The 11,328-nt window shown below is 47.6% G+C and overlaps 1 protein-coding gene across 2 annotated transcripts in view; it reads left to right on the top strand.

The window, feature by feature from the left end:
- The first annotated feature begins 8,780 nt into the window (after positions 1–8,780).
- The window catches only part of LOC146632995 (syntaxin-binding protein 4), an 81,406-nt gene continuing 78,858 nt past the window's right edge, over positions 8,781–11,328 (top strand). Inside the window, exon 1 of one of the 2 annotated variants that reach the window (XM_085351932.1) lies at positions 8,781–8,845. In XM_085351932.1, the coding sequence (XP_085208058.1) occupies positions 8,781–8,845 (65 nt within the window). Of the gene's footprint in view, positions 8,846–9,921; positions 10,065–11,328 lie in introns of those variants that run through there. The other variant, XM_085351931.1, reaches the window with a different exon arrangement.

Below are 11,328 nucleotides of genomic sequence, written 5' to 3'. Positions count from 1 at the left end.
TGTGAAGCACTTTGGCTACCTCTGGTTTTAAATGTGCTATACAAATAAAGTTGTATTGTATTGTATTGTATTGCCCCTCCTTGAATCGCTACCTTATCGTGGTGGAGGGGTTTATGTGTCACAGGGATCCCAGGGGCTATGTTGTCTGGGGGCTTTTGCCCCCTGGTAGGGTCTCCCATGGCAAATTGGCCCTGGGTGAGGGACCAGACAAAGAGCGATTCATAAGACCCTTATGAAAAGGACATCGAGGGAACAGTTTACCCTGCCCGGGATAGGGTTACCGGGGCCCCGCCCTGGAGCCAGGCCCGGGGAGGGTGCCCGAGGGCGAGCATCTGGTGGCCGGGCCTTAGTCCATGGGGCCCGGCCGGGCACAGCCCGAAGAGGAGACATGGGCCCATCCTCCCGCAGGCCCACCACCTGCAGGAGGCGCCATAGGGGTCGGGTGCATTGTGTGCCGGGTGGCGGCCAGGAGCGGAGGCCCTGGCGGACTGACCCCCGGCTGCCAAGACTGGCAATAGGGACATGGAATGTCACCTCTCTGGTGGGGAAGGAGATTGAGTTAGTGCGTGAGGTTGAGAGGTACCGGCTAGATATAGTCGGGCTCACCTCTACGCATGGCTTGGGCTCTGGAACCAGTCTCCTGGAGAGGGGCTGGACTCTGTCTCAGTCTGGAGTTGCCCCTGGTGAGAGGCGGCGGGCTGGGGTGGGTATCCTAATATCCCCTCGGCTTGCTGCCGGTACGTTGGGGATTTTCCCGGTGGACGAGAGGGTTTGTTCCCTGCGCCTTAGGGTCGGGGAACGGGTCCTGACTGTCATCTGCGCTTATGCGCCGAGTGGCAGTTCAGAGTACCCAGCCTTCTTAGAGTCCCTGGGGGGGGGGGGGGGGGGGGTGCTGGAGGGTGCTCCACCTGGAGACTCTGTTGTCCTGCTGGGAGACTTCAATGCTCACGTGGGTAACGACAGCGAGACCTGGAGGGGCGTGATTGGGAGGAACGGCCTCCCTGATCTGAACCTGAGCGGTGCTCTGTTATTGGACTTCTGTGCTAATCACAGTTTGGCCATAACGAACACCCTGTTCGAACATAAGAGTGTCCATAAGTGCACGTGGCACCAGGATGCTCTAGGCCGTAGGTCGATGATCGATTTTGTAATCGTATCACCAGACCTGCGACCATATGTTCTGGACACTCGGGTAAAGAGAGGGGCTGAGCTGTCAACTGATCACCACCTGGTGGTGAGTTGGATCAGGTGGCGGGGGAAGACGCTGGACAGACCTGGTGCACCTAAACGCGTAGTGAGGGTGTGCTGGGAACGTCTAGCAGAGGCCCCAGTCCGCGAGATCTTCAACGCACACCTCCGGCAGAGCTTCAACAGCATTCCGAGGGAGACTGGGGACATTGAGTCCGAATGGACCATGTTCAGCGTCTCCATTGCCGAAGCTGCTGCATTGAGCTGCGGCCGCAAGGTGGTTGGTGCCTGCTGTGGTGGTAATCCCCGAACCAAATGGTGGACACCAGAGGTGAAGGGAGCCACCAGGCTGAAGAAGGAGTCCTATCGGGCTTGGTTAGCCTGTGGGACTCCGGAGGCAGCCGACAGGTATCGACAGGCCAAGCGGAATGCGGCTCGGGCAGTGGCTGAAGCAAAAACTCGGGTGTGGGAGGAGTTCGGAGAGGCCATGGAAAAAGACTTTCGGGCTGCCTCGAAGAGATTCTGGCAAACCGTCAGACGTCTCAGGAGGGGAAAGCGGTGCTCTACCTGCACTGTGTATAGTGCTGGCGGAGCGCTGCTGACGTCGACTGAAAAAATTGTCAGGCGGTGGAAGGAATACTTCGAGGACCTCCTTAATCCCACTGACACGTCTTCCGAGGAGGAAGCAGAGTCTGGGGATGAGGGGAATGACCCGCCAATTTCCGGGGGCGAGGTCACTGAGGCAGTTAAACAACTCCTTGGTGGCAGAGCCCCTGGTGTTGATGAGGTCCGCCCCGAGTTCCTGAAGGCTCTGGACGTTGTAGGGCTGTCCTGGTTGACACGCCTCTGCAATGTTGCATGGAGATCAGGGGCAGTACCTGTGGACTGGCAGACCGGGGTGGTGGTCCCCATCTTCAAGAAAGGGGACCGGAGGGTGTGTTCCAACTACAGGGGGATCACACTCCTCAGCCTCCCTGGGAAAGTCTATGCCAGGGTGCTGGAAAGGAGAGTTCGTCCATTAGTCGAACCTCGGATACAGGAGGAACAATGCGGTTTTCGTCCTGGTCGCGGAACACTGGACCAGCTCTTTATCCTCTCCAGGATACTTGAGGGTGCATGGGAGTTTGCCCAACCAGTCTACATGTGTTTTGTGGACTTGGAGAAGGCATTCGACCGTGTCCCTCGGGGTGTCCTGTGGGAGGTGTTGCGGGAATATGGGGTGTCTGGCCCATTGCTACGGGCCATTCGATCCCTATACAACCGTTGCAAGAGCTTGGTTCGCATTGCCGGCAATAAGTCGGACTCGTTCCTGGTGGGTGATGGGCTCCGCCAGGGCTGCCCTTTGTCTCCGGTTCTGTTCATAATTTTTATGGACAGGATTTCTAGGCGCAGCCAAGTGGCGGAGGGCTTTCGCTTTGGTGGCCTCAGAATCTCATCTCTGATTTTTGCAGATGATGTGGTTCTGTTGGCTTCATCGGGTGAGGGCCTCCAGCTCACACTGGAGCGGTTCGCAGCCGAGTTTGAAGCAGCGGGAATGAGGATCAGCACCTCCAAATCTGAGGCCATGGTTCTCAGCCAGAAAAGGGTGGAGTGCCCACTCCGGGTCGGGGATGAGTTCCTGCCCCAAGTGGAGGAGTTCAAGTATCTCGGGGTCTTGTTCGCGAGTGATGGGAGAAGGGAGCCGGAGATCGACAGACGGATTGGGGCTGCAGCTGCAGTAATGCGGACACTGCACCGGTCCGTCGTGGTGAAGAGGGAGCTGAGTGTAAAAGCGAAGCTCTCAATTTACCGGTCGATCTACGTCCCTACCCTCACCTATGGCCACGAGCTGTGGGTAGTGACCGAAAGAACGAGATCGCGGATACAAGCGGCAGAAATGAGCTTCCTCCAAAGGGTGGCTGGCCTCTCCCTTAGAGATAGGGTGAGAAGTTCGGCCATCCGGGAGGGGCTCAGAGTAGAGCAGCTGCTGCTCCACATCGAAAGGAGCCAGCTGAGGTGGTTCAGGCATCTGACAAGGATGCCCCCTGGGCGCCTCCTGGGTGAGGTGTTCCAGGCATGTCCCACCGGGAGGAGGCCCCGGGGCAGACCCAGGACACGCTGGAGAGATTATATCTCTCGGCTGGCCTGGAAACGCCTTGGTATTCTCCCGGATAAGCTTGAGGAGGTGGCTGGGAAGAGGGAGGTCTGGGCCTCTTTGCTTAGGCTGCTGCCCCCGCGACCCGGCCCCGGACAAAGCGGATGAAAATGGATGGATGGATGGAATGTATTGTATTGATGACCAGGCAGGTAACTATGGCAGAGAGAAAACACTATGAGCAAAATTGCAAACATTAAAGGATTTCATCATGAGAGCTTGACGGCCTGGCACTGACACAGGTTAGCTGAAGATCTGGCAGAGGTCTGTTGTGAGTGCTGGTCTTAAATGCCGGTGACTTGATTGCAGTCAGGTGTGAAGGCTGATTGGAGTCTCCGCCTGAAGGTGGAGCCCAGCACTGTGGAAAAAATCCGCACTTCCCCGCACCATGACACACCACTGTCAATCTGGATGACCTTGTGAAAGAAATCACATGTGACATAGAAAACATATAGTGCATGTATGGAGAATGTTCTGAGTGCAAGGACGGAGGAGGAAAACAGTTCAGGAGATACCCAAAGATGTGCTATCAATTCCATCCACTGTGAGGATACAAATTCTGACCTGTGAGTGCTTTAATACAGAAACAACCCCCCACCCAAACGTTTAAATGTCTGTTGTTTCACTCATCGACAGACAGCAACCACAGCCACAGAAAGTTTGTAAAAAAGTCCTGAAGTTGTTGGTGAAGGTGTGTAGTGCTGACCTCTACCCAGGTGTCATCACAGGTACAAGGAAACACATATTGAGGTCTGTTGCATGCACATAACTGGGGTCAGCAGCTTCTTCTGGCCAGTTTGCTAAGACATACTGTGGTATCTCTTTGAGGACGTTTTGAGTATCATCCCACCACTGAAGCCAGAAGCCAGTCACAGCAGAAAAATATATGACAACATAATTTCATTTTGGAGACGTACAACAAGCCACCTGTTCAGAGGAATGTTTCTAATTCTTAGGCACTTGTTTATTTAATCTGTTTCTTTTTGTGTCCTTCTTCACCTGACTTTTATATCTGGTCACTCTTTCTCGACATCACATCTTCAGAGGTGACATCTGGCCTCACCCATTGTGACGTCCAGTCATGCTGTTGACATCTAATCACCCAATGTCCAGCCAAACCTTACCACCTGACTTTTCCATATACATGAATGAAACAAACGTTTAAACTTTCAAATCACTTCATTGCATGTACTTTTTTCTATGTTATTCTTGTCATAGAAAATCACATTACATATGAACATTAGCTCACTCCCTCCCATCCTACATCCTCTCAGTGATTTCATGGATTATATTTTCTTAGTTAACATACTGGATGAATTCATACATGATTTTATATTGATCAGGAGTAAGCGATTAAGCATAATTAGCTACAATATCAGCAAAATCACATGTGAATTATGGTTCTGTGTTGAACCATTACATCACTTCATGCCAAATCACGTTTAATGGATGTATTGACAACATCTTTTTATTATATTTTTGGTTAAGAATGAAGATGATTTACAATGAGCAAATACAGATACACTCTGTTATCACACTGACATTTTAAACATGAAGGGCTGGTTGTTAAGACCTCACCCTCTATCAGATGTAAGGAGTGGAAAGCCTGAACTTCAGTGTCTCTCTCAGTCCCACATTTCTGTGATAGAGTTTATAACCCCATCCTCAGTGAAGCAAATATGACAGTTTCTCCATCTAACGAGTTATCACACTGCTGTTATCACACAGCAGGGCATGCTCTGAACAGGGAGGACACAGACTGGTGTGAGAAGTCAGTAGACTTGCTAAAACTGAGCATTATGACAGTGCCCATCCTGTCACTTCACGACTCCACCCAAACCTTCTTGATCCATACAGATGTGTGTGATCTGAGCTTAGGAGTAGCCTTAATGCAGAAGGATGCTGATGGTAGGGAAGCAGCAGCAGTGTACGGGAGTTAATTTATGCAAAAAGTAGGGCACTTGGGGCACTTCTAACCCAAGTCAGGGGGCTTCATGTCACAGTCTTCATCGACCACAACAGCCTCAGGTACCTGATGGCAAGCCCCAACAACATCAACCACTTGGCCCAGTGTTCTTGGCACAGACTTTGACTTTACCATTATACATAAGGCAGGCGTGCACAAAAGGGTGCCAGATGCTGTGTCTCGCAACCGTCTGCCTGCTCCTGAGGGTGCCCCTATGGAAATTCTGACAGAACAGAGGCTCAGAGACCTGCAGTTGTCGCCTCGTCTGAACTTGGATGACACCTCGCACCTTTGTCCAAAACTGAAGCTTTATGCTTCTATGATTCTCCTGGGTAACTGTGTGGTTACTATCATGACCCCCCACCACTTGTCATCTGGTAATCTCTAAAACCTTAGCCATAATGCAGTCTTGTTTCTTCTGGTCTAAGATTTCGGTGCAAGGGCTACGTCACGTCTTGCCAAGTTTATCAACTCATCAAGCCCAGTCACAGTAAGCCAGCAGGTATCCACAGGGGTGGGCTTACTTCCTCCACCATTTTGGGTAATGTCTACTTACTGGTGTTCGTGGACTATTGCTAAGTGGATTGAGGTATGTGCAGTTTGGGAGATGACAGCTCAAGTTAGTTAGTTACTAGTTAGTTACTCCTACAGAGGTTAACCATTCATCAGTGAACTGTTTGAGCTTGTTCTCTCCATTCTTGGGTGAACCCAGTGCCTCAGTACGGCGTATCATCCACAAACAAATCTCAAAACAGCCACAGAAGCTCAGGGAGGTCACCTACTGTCACGGTACTGGGTCATTTGACCCAGCGTTTTGTGTTTATTTTGTATTACTATTATTTTGTTGTTGTTATTATCATCCTTTGTTGTAGTTTATGCTGATTGTGCGTTTGGGTTTACACCCTTTGGTTCTTAAGAGGTTTGGTTTTGCGCTCCCTCTGTTTTGTGTCCGCCCATGTGTTCCCTATGTTCTGTCTGTACCGCATCTCTGAGTCCAATCTGTACATTTCCTGTTTTATTTTGAAGGTTTGTGTCTTTTGTCAGTGTGTTCTGTTTGTGCTCTCCCTGTCTCGTCAGTGTAATCAGCGTCAGCTGTGTCTCCCAGCTGTTTCCACTTAGTTCTGTTCACCTCTTGTATTTAGTATCTGCGTCTTCCCCTGCTCGTTGTCATGTCGTACAACCCATATGGAAAAGATATATATAAATCTTATAAAGTTTGTATCTGTCTTGTGTGAAACTTTCATGAGTAAATCATATAAGCCTTATATGATTCATTATATGAAGCAAGCTAAAGCTGGTGCAAGTCTTTTATAAGTTTTTCCTGTTTCTTTTCCATCTGGGAGCCTTCACTGTGTTCCGTTAACCTGTTTGCCTGCCCATCAGTTTATGTTTTCCCAGTGTAGTTGTCTCCTGTTCAATCTGCAACTGGCAATAAAGCTGTTTGTTTTGAGTTTCACCCTTGCCTCCGTGAGTCCTTTTGGGTCCTTTTCCCTGCCTGCCTGCACATAGCCATGACAACTACAGGTTAGCTAAGTTGAAATCGTCAAAGACGCGAGAGTCTTTCATGTCGTGAACATTCAGGCCTTCTATTCCTGGGACTCAGCGCCTCCTTTGGGATGCCAACCTCCAGTCATCAAGGGCCCAGAGGAGATGGGAGCGGAGGCCCTCAACCCCCGTGGATAATGACAGAGATTTTCACCCCTTCAAGGATGTGCCTGTTTTCGATATTGGTTTCGTAATACTTATAATGGTGGCTGAAAAGTCGCACAAAACTCACGATTCAGATTTTCGGATCTGCAGGTTGACTGACGCCGATAGCTCAACGATACAACGAAGAATAACACAGGTCTGCCATCTTAAGTAGTGCTTTAATCCACTGGAATCGGCAGCAGATGTGATGATGAGGGCAGGCGCGGGGGCCAGAGGCGGGAGCCCGCAATGAACACCGGCCCGGCCGAGGGAAGAGACGGGAGAGCAAAACAAAAACAAAGTCAGCCGGGGAGACACGGGGACATGACGCTTCCAGGCTTCACCCTGCTAGGAATGGGTTACAATTGGAATGTTCTCAAAACGACTTCATATCCTTCATGAGAGATATGTTTGTCCTATATTTGAGAGGTTATAGGCCAGGGCTGCCCAATCCCAGTCCTCGAGAGCTACTATCCTGCAGCTTTTAGATGCATCCCTACTCCAACACAGCTGAATCAACTGAATGGCTTGTTATCAGGCCTTTGCCAAACACGATGGCATGCTGAAGAGGTAATCAAACCATTTGATTCAGCTGTGTTGGAGTAGGGATGCATCTAAAAGCTGCAGGATAGTAGCTCTCGAGGACTGGGATTGGGCAGCCCTGTTATAGGCCAACAAATATTTATAACTGTTTAAATTCCCACATTCACTTTTTGGCACAACACTGGTGTTTAAGCTTGTACTTGTGTTTGTGGAGGTACTGAAACAGTAGCTTTTTTATGCACAAGTTTAGGTTGCATGTACAGCACATTTTATTTGACATTACTTTAGATTATTTATTTATTTTTGTATTTGAGAAAATGTTTTATTTAAACAATTACATTTTAAGATGGCACGTAACTACAATGAAATGGTTTCGTTTTTGACAGATGCTGTATGCAGTTAAACTATTAAAACACTGCAGTTTCTAAAATGCAAACCACTGAGCAGTTCATTTTGAAAGACCTGTGTTTTTTCTATTTGGAATATTTATTATCGCCATATATGGGTTTATGTTAGCCAAGGTGTACGGCAGCTTTACGTCATCTGCAATAACTTTACAGCAGTAGGCTGTTCAGCAGTGAGAGTATGTAGCCGTTTTCAGGGTTGTTGTGTTTTGACTGGTCACTGCACGCTCAATAAAGCAACGTTGTAACAAAAAGTAACGCTTGATCGTTCTACAATTTTTGCTTATTAATAAGTCAAAAGTATTTTTTGCAGTTACTCGAATAATCGATGGAATAATTGGTAGAATACTTGATTACTGAAACAATTTGATAGCGTCAGCCCTAATTTCCAGGATATTTGCACTTTCTTTGATATTGTAAAAGAGACACTGCTCTAACCTTAAAACATAAATAAAAAATACATACATTTTGAACCGAAAGGTATGCTGCAAATCTAAACCACACAATAATTCAGCTTTATATCCATACATCTTTTTTGGACTGCCTTTGTTAAGGCTTTCTAAAAGTAAAAGAGAGTTGTCAACGCTCATGTATTACGTGCGTAATTTGACTGCTGTGAGCTGGTCCAGTCGGCTAGCCTACTTCTCCCGTCAACGGCGACCCGACAACTTTTCCTAAGCAGCGTCACTGCTGCAGGGGTCGAACCCACTCACAGATGCAGGACAGCAGTCAGACAGACGGGCTGCGGTCAGTCAGCAGGAAAAGCCCCACCTGTCCACACCACTGATGTGAGGGGGTGAGTGCTGACACAGCCCCACAGTCAGCGCACGGACCGCAGGCTCACACTGAGGAGAGCATGTCTCTGCTGAAGGAGCGCGGCAGGGAGCTCGAGCGCTTCGACGGACTGTCGCTCATTTACTGGTACGTGAACAAGCGCGTGTGCGCCCGGCACGGACTAGAGAGTGGGCGCTGTGCGCCTCTCCTGTGCGCAGAGTACGGTAGGAGACGCGCACGCCTACGCTGCGTTCATCTCACACTGGAACAACGCATCACTAAAATGTGAAGACTCGAGCGACAGTTTTGTCCTGTGTTCATACAACATTACTGATCGGGCAAGTGACGTTAAGGTGAATCTAAATTTCCAACAATAAATTCCAGAAAAGGTCGCGAGAACTTGAAAAGCCAGCTTTGAGGTCAAAGTCACAGACTTGTCAGGGGCAAAGAAGGCACGGTAAGAAAAGCTGTTGTTTTCAGAATAACATAAAATCACCACGGTCCTCTTCATGGATGCTTCTCATTAAACGGAGATTTTTTTTTTCCCTGAAATAATCATAAATTACTGTAGAAGCATGATTTCATTTGGTCCTCCAGCTAAGTATTGGTCGTGTGACCAGGTAGAGCCATCCTGCCAGTCTAACAGATGCTTCCTTGAAAACAATCCTCACATTTTATCCTTCCTCCATATATTTGTGATTTAATAATCCCAGAGAATAGTCACGTTTATCTCTTAATTAAAGCCTTAATAAGCAGCTGAAATAAACAGGTAAACAGCCAAAGCAGACACTAACAACATGTACACTGTGTGTTTCGGTGAAATGTGAGAGCATGTATGAGGTGACAGTGACTGTTTGTTTTATTTTCTTTGTCAGATGTCATATTGGACTACACTGATACAACATTCCAAATAAAAAGGACCTTTAGCATTTTCCTGAGTTTTCCAAAGGAAAGCAGATAAATATATCTATCCGGTCCTGTTTGTGGAGGACGTGGTGCAGTTTGGAGAGGAACGGTTCATTTTGTGCTTGTGTTATGTCCCGAGGGAAGGAGTCAGTCAGCTAAATGTATTTGCTGAGTGGACATTGAAGCTGGATCAGCTGGAACGCTTAAATGCAAGCTGAAGGGAGGTGATAGAACGCTGCTGTGGGCCCCCCACTCTGGATGACACCCATCTTTAGCTAGTTGTTTCTCCAAAACAGAGCCTCCCTCGAGTTTCCCTCATGATTCTCTCCTCTCAGAAGTTGCCTGAGCTCTGGGACTACTTTCTGATTTATGTCTCAGGAGCACTAGAGTTTAACCCTGACAGCGAAGACATAGACTTGGGACTGTTTCCTCTCAGGATGAACCCCACCATTAAGACCAGGTAGGTGACGCTCAGAGGAAGTATTCACAGAAGCAGGGAAAACGCATCTTCACATTGCTCCCACGACAGAGTTCGGTCAGTCTGGGTTGCTTGGAAATTAATTAATGTTAAAAGGAAACAACTGATGATTTATATCATCATAATAATATAAATCTCCAGTGAAAATTATGTGGTTTTTTTAAGATATTACAAGCGTCTGAAAATTGTGTATTTTGGTACAGCTGTCACTGAGCAGCTGGTTAGAGCTGAACCTTTTGTCTTCAGCTGGCATCCACACATGTACATGTACTTTAGCATGTACTGACAGTAATCATCAGTGTAGTGTCTCCTTTGTGTGACCAAGTTTCATTTCTCGTACTGAAGCTGTAGGAAGAAGGACATTGGTGAGGCTGACGGCAGCTCTGGCTTTATTTGAAACAGACCCCTCTATCTGCTTGGTTATCACAGACACGAGAGTGCTTATGTAAACAGCAGCTGTTGTCATTTTGTCATTTTCATGGAAAGTTGGTTGTGCATGAGTATGCATACGTTTGGTCAAAGGGTCAATTCTGTTTATAAAGTTATGAAGTAAGAAGAACATCATTAACGCTGGTTGTCATCATTCAGGACTCCAAGACATCAGCAGTCTGCTGTCATTATGGCTGCTGTCTTTGTGACATAACTGCTGTTACCAGCAGGTTCAGTCATGCAGGCGAAAGTGCTTTTGCTGAGTGCTGAAGTGCTTGTGGAGAGTAATCAGATTACCTATCAGCATTGGTGCTTTAATTAAATTCCAATTGTATTCTCTTACTGTTTGAAGCTTCTGTCTTGTTAAGAGTTGCACATGGAGCGTAAATCACAGTTGCAGCTCCTGGAAACAGAATGTTAAGACAGATGGTACACTGCTGAGCACAAGACTAATGTTTGGTACTTTTTCTCTGACACACACATCCAGCTGGTATTGTTCAGATATCACAATGTCTGCCTCACTGATATAATGCAAGGGGGCCTTTACAGGTTTGTATTGTTATCCTTTTTTTATCAGGTGACTCAAACCTTTTTTTCAGTAGTAAAAAAAGTGTTTGAGTCCCATTAAAGTCCCCCAACACAGAACCAGGCAGATGGAGGTGTGATTTTTAAGGTAGTTTCATTTTTAATCGTCTGGATGTTCGAAAAAACAGCTGAAACTTGTGGAAAGAGGAGATGGACTTAAAAAATCCATAGGTGCACTGGAAAAGATGAAAAGACTATTTTTCATCTCTGAAAAATAGAGATAATACATCCA

The sequence above is a fragment of the Diplotaxodon limnothrissa genome, linkage group LG4 (genome assembly GCF_057381915.1).
Source record: "Diplotaxodon limnothrissa isolate DT_005_m linkage group LG4, D_limnothrissa_male_GT1.1, whole genome shotgun sequence".
Taxonomy (NCBI): domain Eukaryota; kingdom Metazoa; phylum Chordata; class Actinopteri; order Cichliformes; family Cichlidae; genus Diplotaxodon; species Diplotaxodon limnothrissa.
The sequence above is the reverse complement of the archived record's forward strand: the minus strand, read 5'-3'. Positions and strand labels throughout refer to the sequence as shown.